The sequence below is a fragment of the Anabas testudineus genome, chromosome 15, assembly GCF_900324465.2.
Source record: "Anabas testudineus chromosome 15, fAnaTes1.2, whole genome shotgun sequence".
NCBI lineage: Eukaryota > Metazoa > Chordata > Actinopteri > Anabantiformes > Anabantidae > Anabas > Anabas testudineus.
Window position 1 is genome coordinate 13,431,752 of NC_046624.1, and position 12,650 is coordinate 13,444,401.

Here is a 12,650-nt window from a genome sequence, read left to right on the forward strand (position 1 = left end):
CTGTACTCCTTGAATTGTAGACAATGCAATTTCCATTTTTATGAAAACAAAGACTTCTCATCCATGCTGGCTCACAATTTGAGATTGAAAGTTCATTCATGACTTTGGAAGCAGTCATTTTAGTATTTTTGTTTTTGTTTTCCAAGAGAAGAGATGCGTTTTTTGGAAATCAGATTAACACCAGGCGAATATAATTTCTCAGATAAATTTCTTAGTTGACATTTAAGGAGAGTTTTAAACTCTAACTAACAACAAATAAAGCAAAAGAAATGCTCACTATGATGGATTATCTATCTCAAGCAAATATAAAATCTGTGATTTTTAGACCATATTGAAAGAAATTAGTAGAATGAAATAAAAGGTTTTTAAAATGCTCAGCACTTATGTAAAATATATGCAAATTGTAGTTAATGACCTAAAACTTGCACAGCCATCTGTGTGGTCATTTTTAAAAGTAGCAAAGTTCTGGATACCTGAACTCATTGTATTTCTACACTGCAGTCGGTTTGCTTGCCCACATATCGACAGCATAATTCAATCTGTTTCCCTCTGTGTGACCCAACTCCTGAGTAAGGCACTGCTTTGTGCTGAGCCAGCCTTATTGGATTCAGGAGAGATAGTAAATCCATCTGTCTGCTTCCGTGGCGGATCCAAATCCTGTTCCGTTGGTGTACCAGCGCAGCAAGGGGAGTTGTACTGGATGTTGGCACTCTGTGAGCCACAGCAGGGGGCATGGAAAATTAGCCGATGTGCATAAAAAAGGACATTAGCGTTATGATATTACACTTTTTCTCTGTTAGATAAAGAATAGAACATTATCACAGATGTGAAGACATGGAGGGAATAATATAGAGATCCTATTTTTATACCTCCAATGTTAAACATCAACAATGCTGGAAAGTAACTTTACCTCCACTACTGTAAGTACAATCTTCAGGTTATTATTATTATTATTATTATTATTATTATTATTATTATTATTATACTGGTATAATTAGGTATTTTTACAGGATGTGAGAAACTGGCATCACATCTAGGTCTGTCTGGTTTTGTGGTGCCCAGCGTATCACCTTTGATTACTATGAACATGTTCCAACCAAAGACGCACTTTGGCTGAAATGCCACTGCTTGCTTTATAAATAGGCTGCTCCTGGCCTGCCAAAACAATGAAACCTTGTTACCTGCTAATATCTACCAGCTCATTTTGCTGTAATGAAACAGATGGAACGAGCAGATACAGCACATGTAGGTCAGAAAGGATTCAGGCGAGATTTAATAACAGGCCAGCAAGGACATACAGGACATCAATCCTCACAGAGAAAGTGTATTACAAGATCATTGTAATACTTGACACAACCTCCCCTGCTGTCTGTGCCAACGTGTCTTATTTTAAAAGACTTTTTCACGGGCTGTCTTATGCCTGCACGCTGACTGCACCCCATTAATGTAGATATGTTGGAAGAGGAATAAACTCTAGCCTGCATTTATTACAATGAGGCAGTAAATAAAAAGAAAACAGTGTGGAAGCTGAGACCTGCTTGTTATTGCCTTGTTCAGCCGAAGGAAAAATACATATCAGATACCTGTAGAGCCAAAATAAATGTGAAGCAAATAAGCTATAACCCTGTTCAGGTGTTCTGCAAAAAAATACACTGTAGCATCACATGCTGAGGAGCGGAAATCATGCCTTTCCAGATGTCGTCTTTTTAGGAACGTAGAAAAATAGCTTTGTTTTTGGTCAGACGACCGCACATTTTTCAGTTCCTCCTGTGGGTTTTGAAAGGTGCTTGTAAGCCCAAGGCTCATAGATCTTCTTCAGGCCACAGAGGATGGTGCAATCCTTCATTTTGAATTAAGACATGTGAACACCACCAAGGCCGCAGTTACAATGTGAGGTTTTCTGCCAAGAGCTGCATTATAATACACATGGGACCTGGATTATTCCTGCATTTGAGTGGATGCATCTGGCCATTTACATCTTTGTTTTCCTCTGTGCACTCATTTGAAAAACAGCCTGATTTTGCTTCCTTCACGAGAGGATGTTATTGTTCACTGAAGCTGAACCGTCCATAAGTTTTACATACAGGATTCCGAATTCATATTAGTCTGTGAAATGCTGTTAGTTTCACTTAATATTCACACAGATTCTTCTAATGGGATCACAGGAATCCCCTGCTGTGTATGTTTTATTACGCTAAACTCAGCAAGTAAGAGTGTCCACATGGGGCTGTGATGCTGATTCAGAGTAACACAGACCTGAAGTGCTAGAGTTCAGTCTTGTTAAAGCATCAGAACAGTTCTTATTTAACCACATCTGAAGAGCTTTCTGCTGTGCAAAAGTTATTTTTTTCTCTGTTAGTAGTTGTTTGTGCACATCTTAGTTAAAGGAAATCATATAATAAATAGTTATTTCTTATGTCATCCACCTTTTACTGTCTGCAAGTGATTCTGTAGTAGGACTAGGTCTTTCCAGTACGATTGCTGTATATTAGTCGAAGTTAGAACGTTATGACATTTAAAGCTTTAAGGCCACAGTGCTGAAACTTCTCTTGTTCCGACTACTCAGATGTGCATCATTACTGGTTTTCTCTGTGCTCTGTCATAGTTGATAGTGGATCTTGTGAATATTTTTGTTGGGATTTTAGCTATTTTCTGACATTTTGCAGTCCAAGATGATAAATAAACAGCAGCTTAATGAGCATTGAAAATGATCACAAGTTGCAGCCCTTACTTTTATATTTGCTTCACTTATTTAGCAACACGTTGACATGCACTATATGGCCAGTATGTGGGCACCCGAACAAAGTACATGAACTTCTTAACACTACGTCCACATCTGATTACTGATGAAGGTACATCTGCTGGCGCAACCTGCACTCATTATGATTTTGAGACCTGGCTGCAAAGATTTGATACCAATTATTGCAGCCAGAAGAGCATCTAACTTTGCCTATATCTACAAACTTTTGACAAGAAACAGTACTGCGACCATAGAAAAAAACACAAATAATTGAATCTGATAATAAGCCAGCATATTTCATTACCCTCGTGTCTATGTAAATGTCCTTCGTGCAAAGTTCTGCTGAGGTGAAACCTTATGTTTGAACCTTCTGACTCACACAGCAGTGAACACTCACTCTGTATGTTGATGTGACAAACTCATCCACGTCTTGGCCAGATTCATGAATGTTTTAAACCTTCCACCTCTCTAAGTCTTATCCATGCATGATGTGAAAAACTTGTTTTCCTTCTGTGTGCATATTACTTTTGGTTTGTCCATGTATTCCTCTGAGTGTGTGTTGTGGCGTTTGTGGGTGTGTGTGGACATTTTGTGCATAGACTGAACTGCGTGAATGTTTGATGGTAGCCAGGCATCTGGTAGCAGATGTTTATCAGTGCCTCGCCTCCTCACTGTAGATTAGTAACACATGATGGCACCTCGTTCTGATAACCTTCTACACTCACACAGCACTGCCACCGAGGTGGTGGAGACGTGGAGCAGGAGGGTTGGAATTCATCTCATGTTAGCTGTGGGAATTCAAAGAAGATACTGATAACACAGTGCCCTCTAGTGAGACGTGTCTGCTTTTGTCTCCTGATAGCTTTTACACAGCTAATCCATATTTAAAGAGAGGTAGAAGGTGACATGTTGTATTATTCAGGTTTCCATTCAGCTAAATAATTTGCATTGTGTTGCTCTTTACAATTAATGTTAGAATATTGAGGATATTGACCTGAAGGGCTGATTTTGAATTTTGTCTTCTTCTTCAGGACTTAGAGAAGCCCAGTCCACCCCAGAAACCCTTGCCAGCAGACCCAATAGGGAGGAGAACTCGGTTTGGTCACAGTCTCACAGCAACAGGGGTTCACATCCCAGGAACTGGACCTCTCCCCATACCTATACCCACTGTGCCCAGGCCTCCACCCTCCATCCCTTTACCTAGCAGGTCAGTCACATGTCAGGAGTCATGTCTTTGTAACGCTTTGTTCACATTGCCGACATCATCTGTCTGCTAAAGTGACAGCTTTTCAACATTCAAACTTGGCTGTCTGCTACATAAATATCACAGTTTTATTCACTCATGGTAATTGAGGAAGGAGCTAACATTTAATACATTAATTACACTGCTTGTCATGAAGCAAACAAGATGTGCATTTACAGTAATAATGCTCCATGTTGAACTATGTCTATATGGCTGTAAGCTTGACAGTAAGCCAGTGTTATTCAGTTGTGCACACGTTGTTGAATGGGAACGTGCAGTTACGTGTGCTCATGTTTGTGTTTACATTTCAGACCTGCACCAGTGTTGCCCTACAGACCACCAAAAACTCAACAGGACTGCTGAGCTCTATTGGTCATGGACGAGCAAATCTCCTGACAGCAGATGGAGATTTTTTTCTTTTGTCTTGATTTGCACTAATTACAGAGACTCAGAGACCTTTCAAAAATTGAAAGTGTCACTCAGTTTCAAATGAAAGGGGGCTAACATCACACCACAGTGTTTCGCCTCTAAAAGGTGCTTTGTTGTCCTCGCTCAGGTACCACTGAACTTTATCTATTTAACTATTTAACTTGAGTATTGACAGTTTGTGCACAGAGCACTGATCAAGAGTGATTTTCCCCACGGAAGAGATCAGAAAAGAAAGGCACATGGTTATTTAGGATGTTTGTGTAAATCCTTTAGTGATTTTATCTTTTTTTTTTTCTCAAATGAAATGCTGAAATATATGATATGATGTTGTTTTTATAACCAGTTGAATCATAGAAGTGCAAAAAAGTTGTTTTTGGACTTTGGACTGGAGCACAACCCAGCAAGTTGGGCCATAGGGCAGTGCTTTTTATTTAGTTTTTCATATTTTTACAAACTATTCAATACCAAATGCATCTTTTATACCCATGCCGCCACGGAGCTGAAAAATAGATATTAATCAGATCTTTTTTATTTATTTAATTTTTTTCTTAAACGCAGAGGAAGAACTGAGAAGTTTTGTAGATGCATCATCACAAAGCCAGACTAAAACAGCTGAACTCACTCATGTTAAAGACTCATTTTATTGTGGGATTAATCTGATTTGCTCATTTTAAACAAGTATCACAGTCAAGCTCTGTTATTTCCTTATAAGTCCTCTTTTGGGGAAAAGTACAAACAACAAAAACTCGCTTTTCACACATTTTCAACTGGCTCTGACACACTGCTCGGGGCGTGTGTTGGACGCTCAGCATGTTCTCCCAATGCTGGCAAACGCTGCGGAGTCTCAACAGATTTGACAGGTTGATTGTGTTCCAGAGAATTACACCAACACCCAATAATTCAACATTAACTCTGGTGTTTGTATGTTTAGCATTAACGCTGCACAAGCCAGGCACGATGACTTCAGCGCTGTGAGCTTTCCAAGCCTCTCCTCAGCCGCGTCCAACGCGATGTTTCACCATATCTGTCCCGTCTATTTGTTTGATTTGAGTTTTTGCCTTCTTAACATTCCATTTGGACTTGACTCGAGCATTCACAGCATTGTTCATTATGTTGAGAGCTTGGCGTTGCACTTTGAGTTAGGCACATTCCTTGATGTTATTTGTTGTCGACTTGCTGTTACACAAGGAGGGACTTCAACTGTTAAATACTTAATAGCGCAGTTGTTTTTTCCCGTGTCAGTGTTCACTTTGGATCATGCATTTTGTATTTGCAGTGGATCCAAATGCAGTGCCTGTCCCTTCACTACCACTGCAGAATGATTGAAATTGGTAAGGCCCTGCACACCTGCCTTGTATTTGTGTACTTAAGAGAGCAAGTAACGCTTTTCTCATTTTGGAAATGTGCAGATGTGTTTGACAGACAGATGAACTGTTCTCTGCTGGAAAAAAATTGTCAGTGCTGTGTGGATTGGTCGTTAAATGTTTATGTCATTTGTAAATCGTAAATGTACTGTGTTGATTTGCATAACTGTAACATGTTTAAAAGCCATTGTAAAGTGTAAATACTGTATGTCCGGTATCATTGCTGGTTTTTGTTTGTTTGTTTGTTTGTTTGTTTGTTTGTTTTCTTTTTTCTTTTTTGCAAGCACAGTGATACAAGAACTGCTTCGAGGCTGTGCCACAGTCTCACTTACATGGTGAAAACACACTTTTGAACATTTTAACCTATACATGTAAGACCAGAGACAAATGTTTCAGGATATCACTTAAACTGAGAGATTTTATGGATGACGTTGGAGCCAAATAAATTCCCTTATGATTGTTTTATAACAAATTGTTTTGGGTTGTTTAAACCAAATCTGTTAAAAAGAAAAACACGGGTTCATAGGGTGAAGAATTTGCAACATATGATGAACATAAATAATAAACTGACTACACTGGTTTAGAGAGGAAGAGTGTGCAAAATGAAAACAAGGAAAAAGTCCCAACACACCACAACACTATTGAATACACAATGAAAGAAAACAAGCAAACTAAGATGCCTTGTTCACATTTTCCTCTAATAAGCAGCAACTAATAAATAGTGATTTGCTGTTTGACAATGACACAGATAATACAATAAATGCATCAAGAGGACACGTCAGTGATTTGCTGTATGAGATGTCCCACTTATTTGTTTTCTTATTCCACACTGAGGGTCTCTTGTGCTAGTTGTGTAACGCTGCCACCTGTCAGGCAACAGTGGTCATTACAACAATTGAAGGGCCTCTACAGCTTTGTCTTCCTTTACCATGCTTCCTCAAGATTAAAGGATCAGCTAAGATCATTACTAGGAATAAAAACTAAACCAGAAAAAACATCTGACCTCTAAATTCTTCTTTGAGCAAAACAATAAGATTTAATCCACAAAGCCACATTTGTTAAAGAAGATTTTATTTTATATTTCTGTTCCCGGTGGACATTTTTCTCTTTTTGTTGTCTTTTGGTAGATTTGTGTGGCTACACATTGTGACCGGTGCTCATTTTTTGACAGATCTTTGATGAGCGTGTTTAAGGGCAAAGACTTAATTTTATAGTTTAGGGTAGAACTTGCTTAAAGTTAAGCCTGTGACAGTAAAGGTTAAGGTAGGGGGCTGGAGAATGCATTATGTCAGAGTGTGTGTGTGTCATCTGTTAATGACTGCACTTCTATGGGATTAGCAGCCACATGACAATACTGGGCTGGCCGCCTAGAGAGCCTTTCATTTGGCTTCACTGGCAGAGGCGGTGCTGTCCAACAGTTTACTGAGAGCTGGAGGTTTCCAGACATCATTCCTGTGGATTTGTAAATGAAGTTTAAACCAGACAGACCAGGAGCTCACTTGTGATGGCGCACGACTGCACCAGTTTAACTGCAGAGGACTATTTTGAGGGAAAACCCCTGTGTTGTTCAGACACAGAAGCTTCAAGTCGAGGAGACAAAGAACATGATGACATTCTGGAAATCAATGCGTTTGATGGACTGCCTTATTCCTCCAGGTATTACAAACTGCTGGAAGAAAGGAAAGAGCTGCCCGTGTGGAAAGCTAAATGTGAATTCATGGACACTTTGGCCAAAACTCAGTTTGTAGTTGTCAGTGGTTCAGCAAAAACTGGGAGGAGTTCTCAAGTGAGTGAGGAAAATATTGTACATTTCATTCATACTTCAGAAGATTTAAGTCTGTTACTTGCAAATGTTGAAACCCTCTTACTATCCACTTATCGGGGAGGGGGGAGGCACCTTTGATGTAAACAACTTATCACACTTTTGTTTCCAAACAGATTCCCCAGTGGTGTGCTGAATTCTGCCTGTCAGTCCAGTTCCTCCACGGCGTGGTGGTTTGTACCGAGACACATGCACAACAGGCAATCGATCTCTCTTTGAGAGTAGCTGATGAGATGGATGTCAACATTGGCCATGAAGTCGGGTACAGCATCCCTTTGGAGACATGCTGCGCTGATGACACAGTTCTCAGGTACGCTACAGCAGCACTTCCTACTTTCCAACGCAGAGATAGCCGGTGTTTCTCTCACCGATTCTTTCTCTCCTCATGTTGAGTTACAATAATGCGTAGTCACACACAGCTAAATCAGCCCGCCTGTTCTCATTCTCAAGAGGGAAGTGAACAAAAGGCTTGAGGGGGGCTCTTTTCAGGGGCTTCTCCACAGCTGCCCGGCTCCCTGTCTGCCCATATGTCACACTCCCCCATGTGGGTCCCTCATAAGTCAGCAAGGGAACAAAGAAACTCAGCAGGTTGAGGAGAGGGAGCCAAGATAAACAGGCAGCCAGCAAGTACTAAAGGATCCACTCCCCAGACTAATAATCAGAGTAAATTACACTAATAGGAGCAAAGCTGAAGTGTAGATAAAGTGGCTTTCATTAGTATGCCGTTCTGACGGGTGTTGAATGGATTTCTTGAATATATTGCTCCACTCTTTCAGCCTAGAGGCTTACGATTTAAAAAGAAACTGAGGATTTATTTAAGACTTTTATGCATTTGAATAAAGAATGTGTCAAGTGGCCGTGTGCATTAATGTCAAGCATCCCTTTATTATCCACCACAGGTACTGCACCGATAACATGCTGCTGAGGGAGATGATGTCAGACCCTTTGCTTGAGCGCTATGGTGTGATAGTCGTGGACCAGGCCCACCAGAGGACCGTAAGTACTGATGTACTCCAGGGTTTGCTGAAGGACATCGCCCTGCAGAGGCCCGCGCTCCGTGTGGTCCTCCTCACTGCTGTTGAGCCTCCAGCCAAGCAGCTGGCACATTTCTCCGGGTCGGCGGTGCCTGTGATTCGCCTGGAGAACCCTGGTAGAGGGGAGGTAGTGTACAGCGGCACAGGTGATGGCTACTTCTGCTCTGCTCTCCACCTGGTGCTGGAGCTCCACCAGTCTGAAGAAAGAGGAGATGTGGTTGTGTTTCTGGTGACAACGCAGGTAAAAAGCAGAACCGCCTGATTGATAAGTCTAAAAAACAATGTCCTCCTTTTGACTTTGGTCCATGTTCACTGTTTTCCAGGAGATAGATTTGGCTTGTGACATCCTGTGTCATGAAGGGCAAAACTTACCCCCTGATCTTGGGGAGCTCCTGCCTGTTGCTGTGCACCCTGGTCAGCTTGGGAGCTTACCGGTCCTTGGGGAGGAGGAGTCCGGTCGGACGCGCAGAGTATTCCTCACATCCAGCCCAAATGAGGATTTCTTCTGGGCTGTTAGCTCAATATGTTTTGTTATTGATGCTGGGCTTGAAAAAAGATGTGTAAGTTGATCCTTATATGTTGGTATTCATTGAACACTTGACTTATTTGATGGTTAGTGAAGTAAACATTTTAATGTTGCAAGTGTAGGGTTGAAAGACTGTTATTACATATTGTATTGTTCACAATGTTCACATCTGACCAATGTAAATAATCACTGTGTTGATGTTGCAGGTTTACAATCCCAGAATCCGAACAAATTCTGTCATCATTCAGCCAATCAGTGTCGGCCAAGCTGAGAGTCGCAGACAGCTGGCGGGTCCAACAGGTGAGAAGTTAAACCGTTACAACACTGAGTCTTTGGCTGCTGATTCCCTGCTGCTATTATAGCTTAAAAAGATCTTTCTATCCTCCAGGCAAGTGTTTTTGTCTTTACCCAGAGGACAGAAAGCTTCCTGCTGACGCACGCCCACATATTGTAGAGTCTGACATCACTTCCACTGTGCTCTTCCTGAAGAGGATGGAGATCGCTGGACTGGGACACTGTGACTTTATCGACAGACCAGGTGAGATTTCCAGTAAACACAGAGAGTTTGTTTTGACCCCAATTCCCTGTTGTGGCCTAAATTTTACATGAATTTTGGGTTGAGTCAGTCGGTCAGCTGAGTTCACTTTTGTTTCAACAGACGGGAACTTTTTTTTATTGGGGGGCAGTGAGCCGTGCCTCAGCTGAACTGACAGCTCCTGTTAGAGCATCCTTTTAGAGCTGACCTGTTTCCATGTGCTTTTGTTCCCCGGATTTATTCACCCCCACTAACACACACAGACACACACACTCCCATTTGTTGATTAGAGCACAGTCATACCAGGGTTAGTGTGTGGGGGTGCAGATCCTTCCCTCTCACTGTCTCTACTTCTGTGCATCTCTGTGTCACCGTAATGTTCATCTGAAAAACATGTTTGTTCAACAGATAGGATGGAAAATCTCATTTGTAGCGAGTTTTTATTTTGCATAGTGATGCATGGCAGATGTTGATGAGGATTATAAAATCCCAATCTGCTGCTTTTTCAATCTGAGCATGCCCACCAGGGTGCCTGTGTGCTGATCATCCCAGTGGGTCACCACTTTCAATTACAGTTTAGTCAACATGAAAACAGATAATTCATAACAGTGGTAGTTAATGTGTTTTTGTCTGTAATTAAGAGTTTCCCTGTTTATATCCTAATGATGTGTGTTTCATTCTCTGTAGTTGAGTGGTTTCCAGTATCCTTTTCTACCAAGTTTTAACATTACGAAAAACTAGTTTTACAATTAAAACATCTTCTTAATGCAGATCCTGAAGGCCTGATGCAGGCTTTGGAGGAGCTGGACTACCTAGCAGCTCTGGATAATGATGGCAATCTGTCTGAGATGGGCATTATCATGTCTGAGTTCCCCTTGGAGCCCCAATTGGCCAAGACTCTGCTCGCCTCCTGTGAGTTTGACTGTGTCAGCGAGGTGGTCATCATTGCCGCCATGCTAACAGGTAACATGTACTGCTACTGGAATAAACTCATTATATACAAGACTTCATAGTGTACATGTACACAAACATGTTTCTTATCAGGTGCAGCAAACGTTTACTCTAAACATCATCCACTCATTTGTAGCACCAACTTGCTTCATGGTTCCTTCTGTGGACCTGAGGCCAGAGGCAACCCAGAGTCATATGAAGTTCCAGCACCCAGAGGGAGACCACTTCACACTTATCAATATCTACAAAGCCTTCAAACAGTGCCAGCAGAATCCATGTGAGTTGAGAGAGCATAAAACAAGAGAGAGCATAAAACAAGTTTGCCTTAAGACAGTGATATTAAAGGACATGTTTTGTCTTGTTCTCATGTTAGTGTGTAATGTAGAGAAGTGGTGTCAGGATTTCTCCATGAACCACTCTGCTCTGTTGATGGCCGACGCTCTTCGCACTGAGCTGACCGACACTCTGAAGAGGATCGAACTACCCGTCTCTCTGCCCGCCTTTGGCTCGCGAAGCAACACCCTCAACATTAAGAGAGCCCTGCTGGCAGGTTTCTTCATGCAGGTCAGATAAGAAAATCTTCTATTGTTGTCTGTTGGTATAACTTATTACATACTAACAGATACATTCATATATTTAGATGCTATTGCTTGTACGTAAGTATTAAATCCATCTGACTTTGATTTCCAGGTGGCGCGAGATGTGGACGAATCAGGGAACTACTTCATTTTGACCCATAAACATGTTGCACAGATTCATCCTCTGTCTGGCTACGGTGCAAAGAGCCCCAAACTGGGCCTGCCGGAGTGGTTGCTGTTCCATGAGCACTCCTTTACAGAGGACAACTGCCTCCGCACCGTCACCCGTATAACACCAGAGGAGTAAGTCCTAGATTTGTAAATATTTTATTACTTGTATGTTTTTTTAAAATGTATTCTCATTTTACATTCACTAACTTGACCACACACAGTGTTGGAAACTAGAATGCATTCTTTAAAATCACCTAGTACTCCAGGCTTCAGGGTTATCAGACAAACACATTTTCTCTGTTGAATCAGATGTAAAGACCCAGTTCAGCAGAAAGTAGTTATGGTGGTTGTGGTGGGGGGAGGTATCATAATCCTGCTCTCTAGGATCAGCTAGTTAGAGAAGGGATTACGAATTGTACAGATGCCTGTGAATGTGGAGCGGCAGCTTAATGGAGGAGGAGGAAGCTCTGCAGCCTTTGTCATGCTCTCTTAGGCTCCACATCCTGAAGAGTGTGAATCTTTTCATTGCAGTTCAAATAATGTGAGGCGCTGCTGCTCCGTGAGTCTTCTCTCCAACAACGCGGGGTGTCATTCACAACTAAGCCGAGTTGAACATAAGCTTGTAGATTTAAATTGAATTTGTAACAGTTGCATTACAAGCACAGAGTGAGTTTTTGACATTGTCTTCTCCCCTACTAGGTTTATTCAGATGGCACCACAATATTTCTACTATAACCTTCCACAGAGTGAGAGCAAAGAAATCCTCCAGAACATTTTAAACCATGGAGCCACTCATTACCAAGAGGAGAAACCTCCAACCTCCCGAGAGGAACCACAGGACGACCAGACCTACGACCGCTGTATCATACAGTGAGCGACTGAGTCTGACCCAGTGTTCCCAGCATTAGTGATGAAATAACCAGTTGGCAGTGTTGCACTATGTTGTATAGAAACAGTTGTATAATTTAATTTGTTTGGTTTCATCTGTCAAATTTGTCACAATATCATGTTCTGGGCTTCTGTCTGATGAGTTACACACCGTGCACTAATTTATGAAGCTGCTGAAGTGTTTAATTCTGTTGCTCCACATCTTGCTTGTCCTCTTCACACCAGTTCCCTTCAGTAACTGTCAGTCACCTGCAGCACAGAGGGTCCAGTTGATTAATGAGGTGCAGCCACAGTTCGGATCTGGCTGCAGCTCCATCTGGTGTGGATGCAGTTCAGTAAACAGTGGGGTGACCCACTTCACTGACACCA

General features: G+C 41.7%; 2 protein-coding genes across 2 annotated transcripts in view; both read left to right on the forward strand.

Moving 5' to 3' along the window:
• Window positions 1-6,286, forward strand: part of adam12 (ADAM metallopeptidase domain 12) — a 62,816-nt gene extending 56,530 nt beyond the window's left edge. Inside the window, exons 22-23 of the mRNA XM_026354735.1 lie at window positions 3,772-3,947; window positions 4,295-6,286. Of these exons, the coding sequence (XP_026210520.1) occupies window positions 3,772-3,947; window positions 4,295-4,346 (228 nt within the window). The 3' untranslated portion in view covers window positions 4,347-6,286. The remainder of the gene's footprint in view (window positions 1-3,771; window positions 3,948-4,294) is intronic.
• A 994-nt stretch (window positions 6,287-7,280) lies between these two features.
• On the forward strand, window positions 7,281-12,528 carry dhx32b (DEAH (Asp-Glu-Ala-His) box polypeptide 32b). Its single transcript, XM_026355964.1, has 11 exons — window positions 7,281-7,562; window positions 7,715-7,908; window positions 8,498-8,873; window positions 8,956-9,192; window positions 9,365-9,458; window positions 9,547-9,696; window positions 10,465-10,656; window positions 10,781-10,921; window positions 11,018-11,208; window positions 11,335-11,525; window positions 12,093-12,528. The coding sequence occupies exons 1-11, from the start codon at window positions 7,281-7,283 to the stop codon at window positions 12,265-12,267; spliced, it is 2,223 nt and encodes a 740-aa protein (XP_026211749.1). The 3' UTR covers window positions 12,268-12,528.
• The last annotated feature ends 122 nt before the right edge of the window (window positions 12,529-12,650 follow it).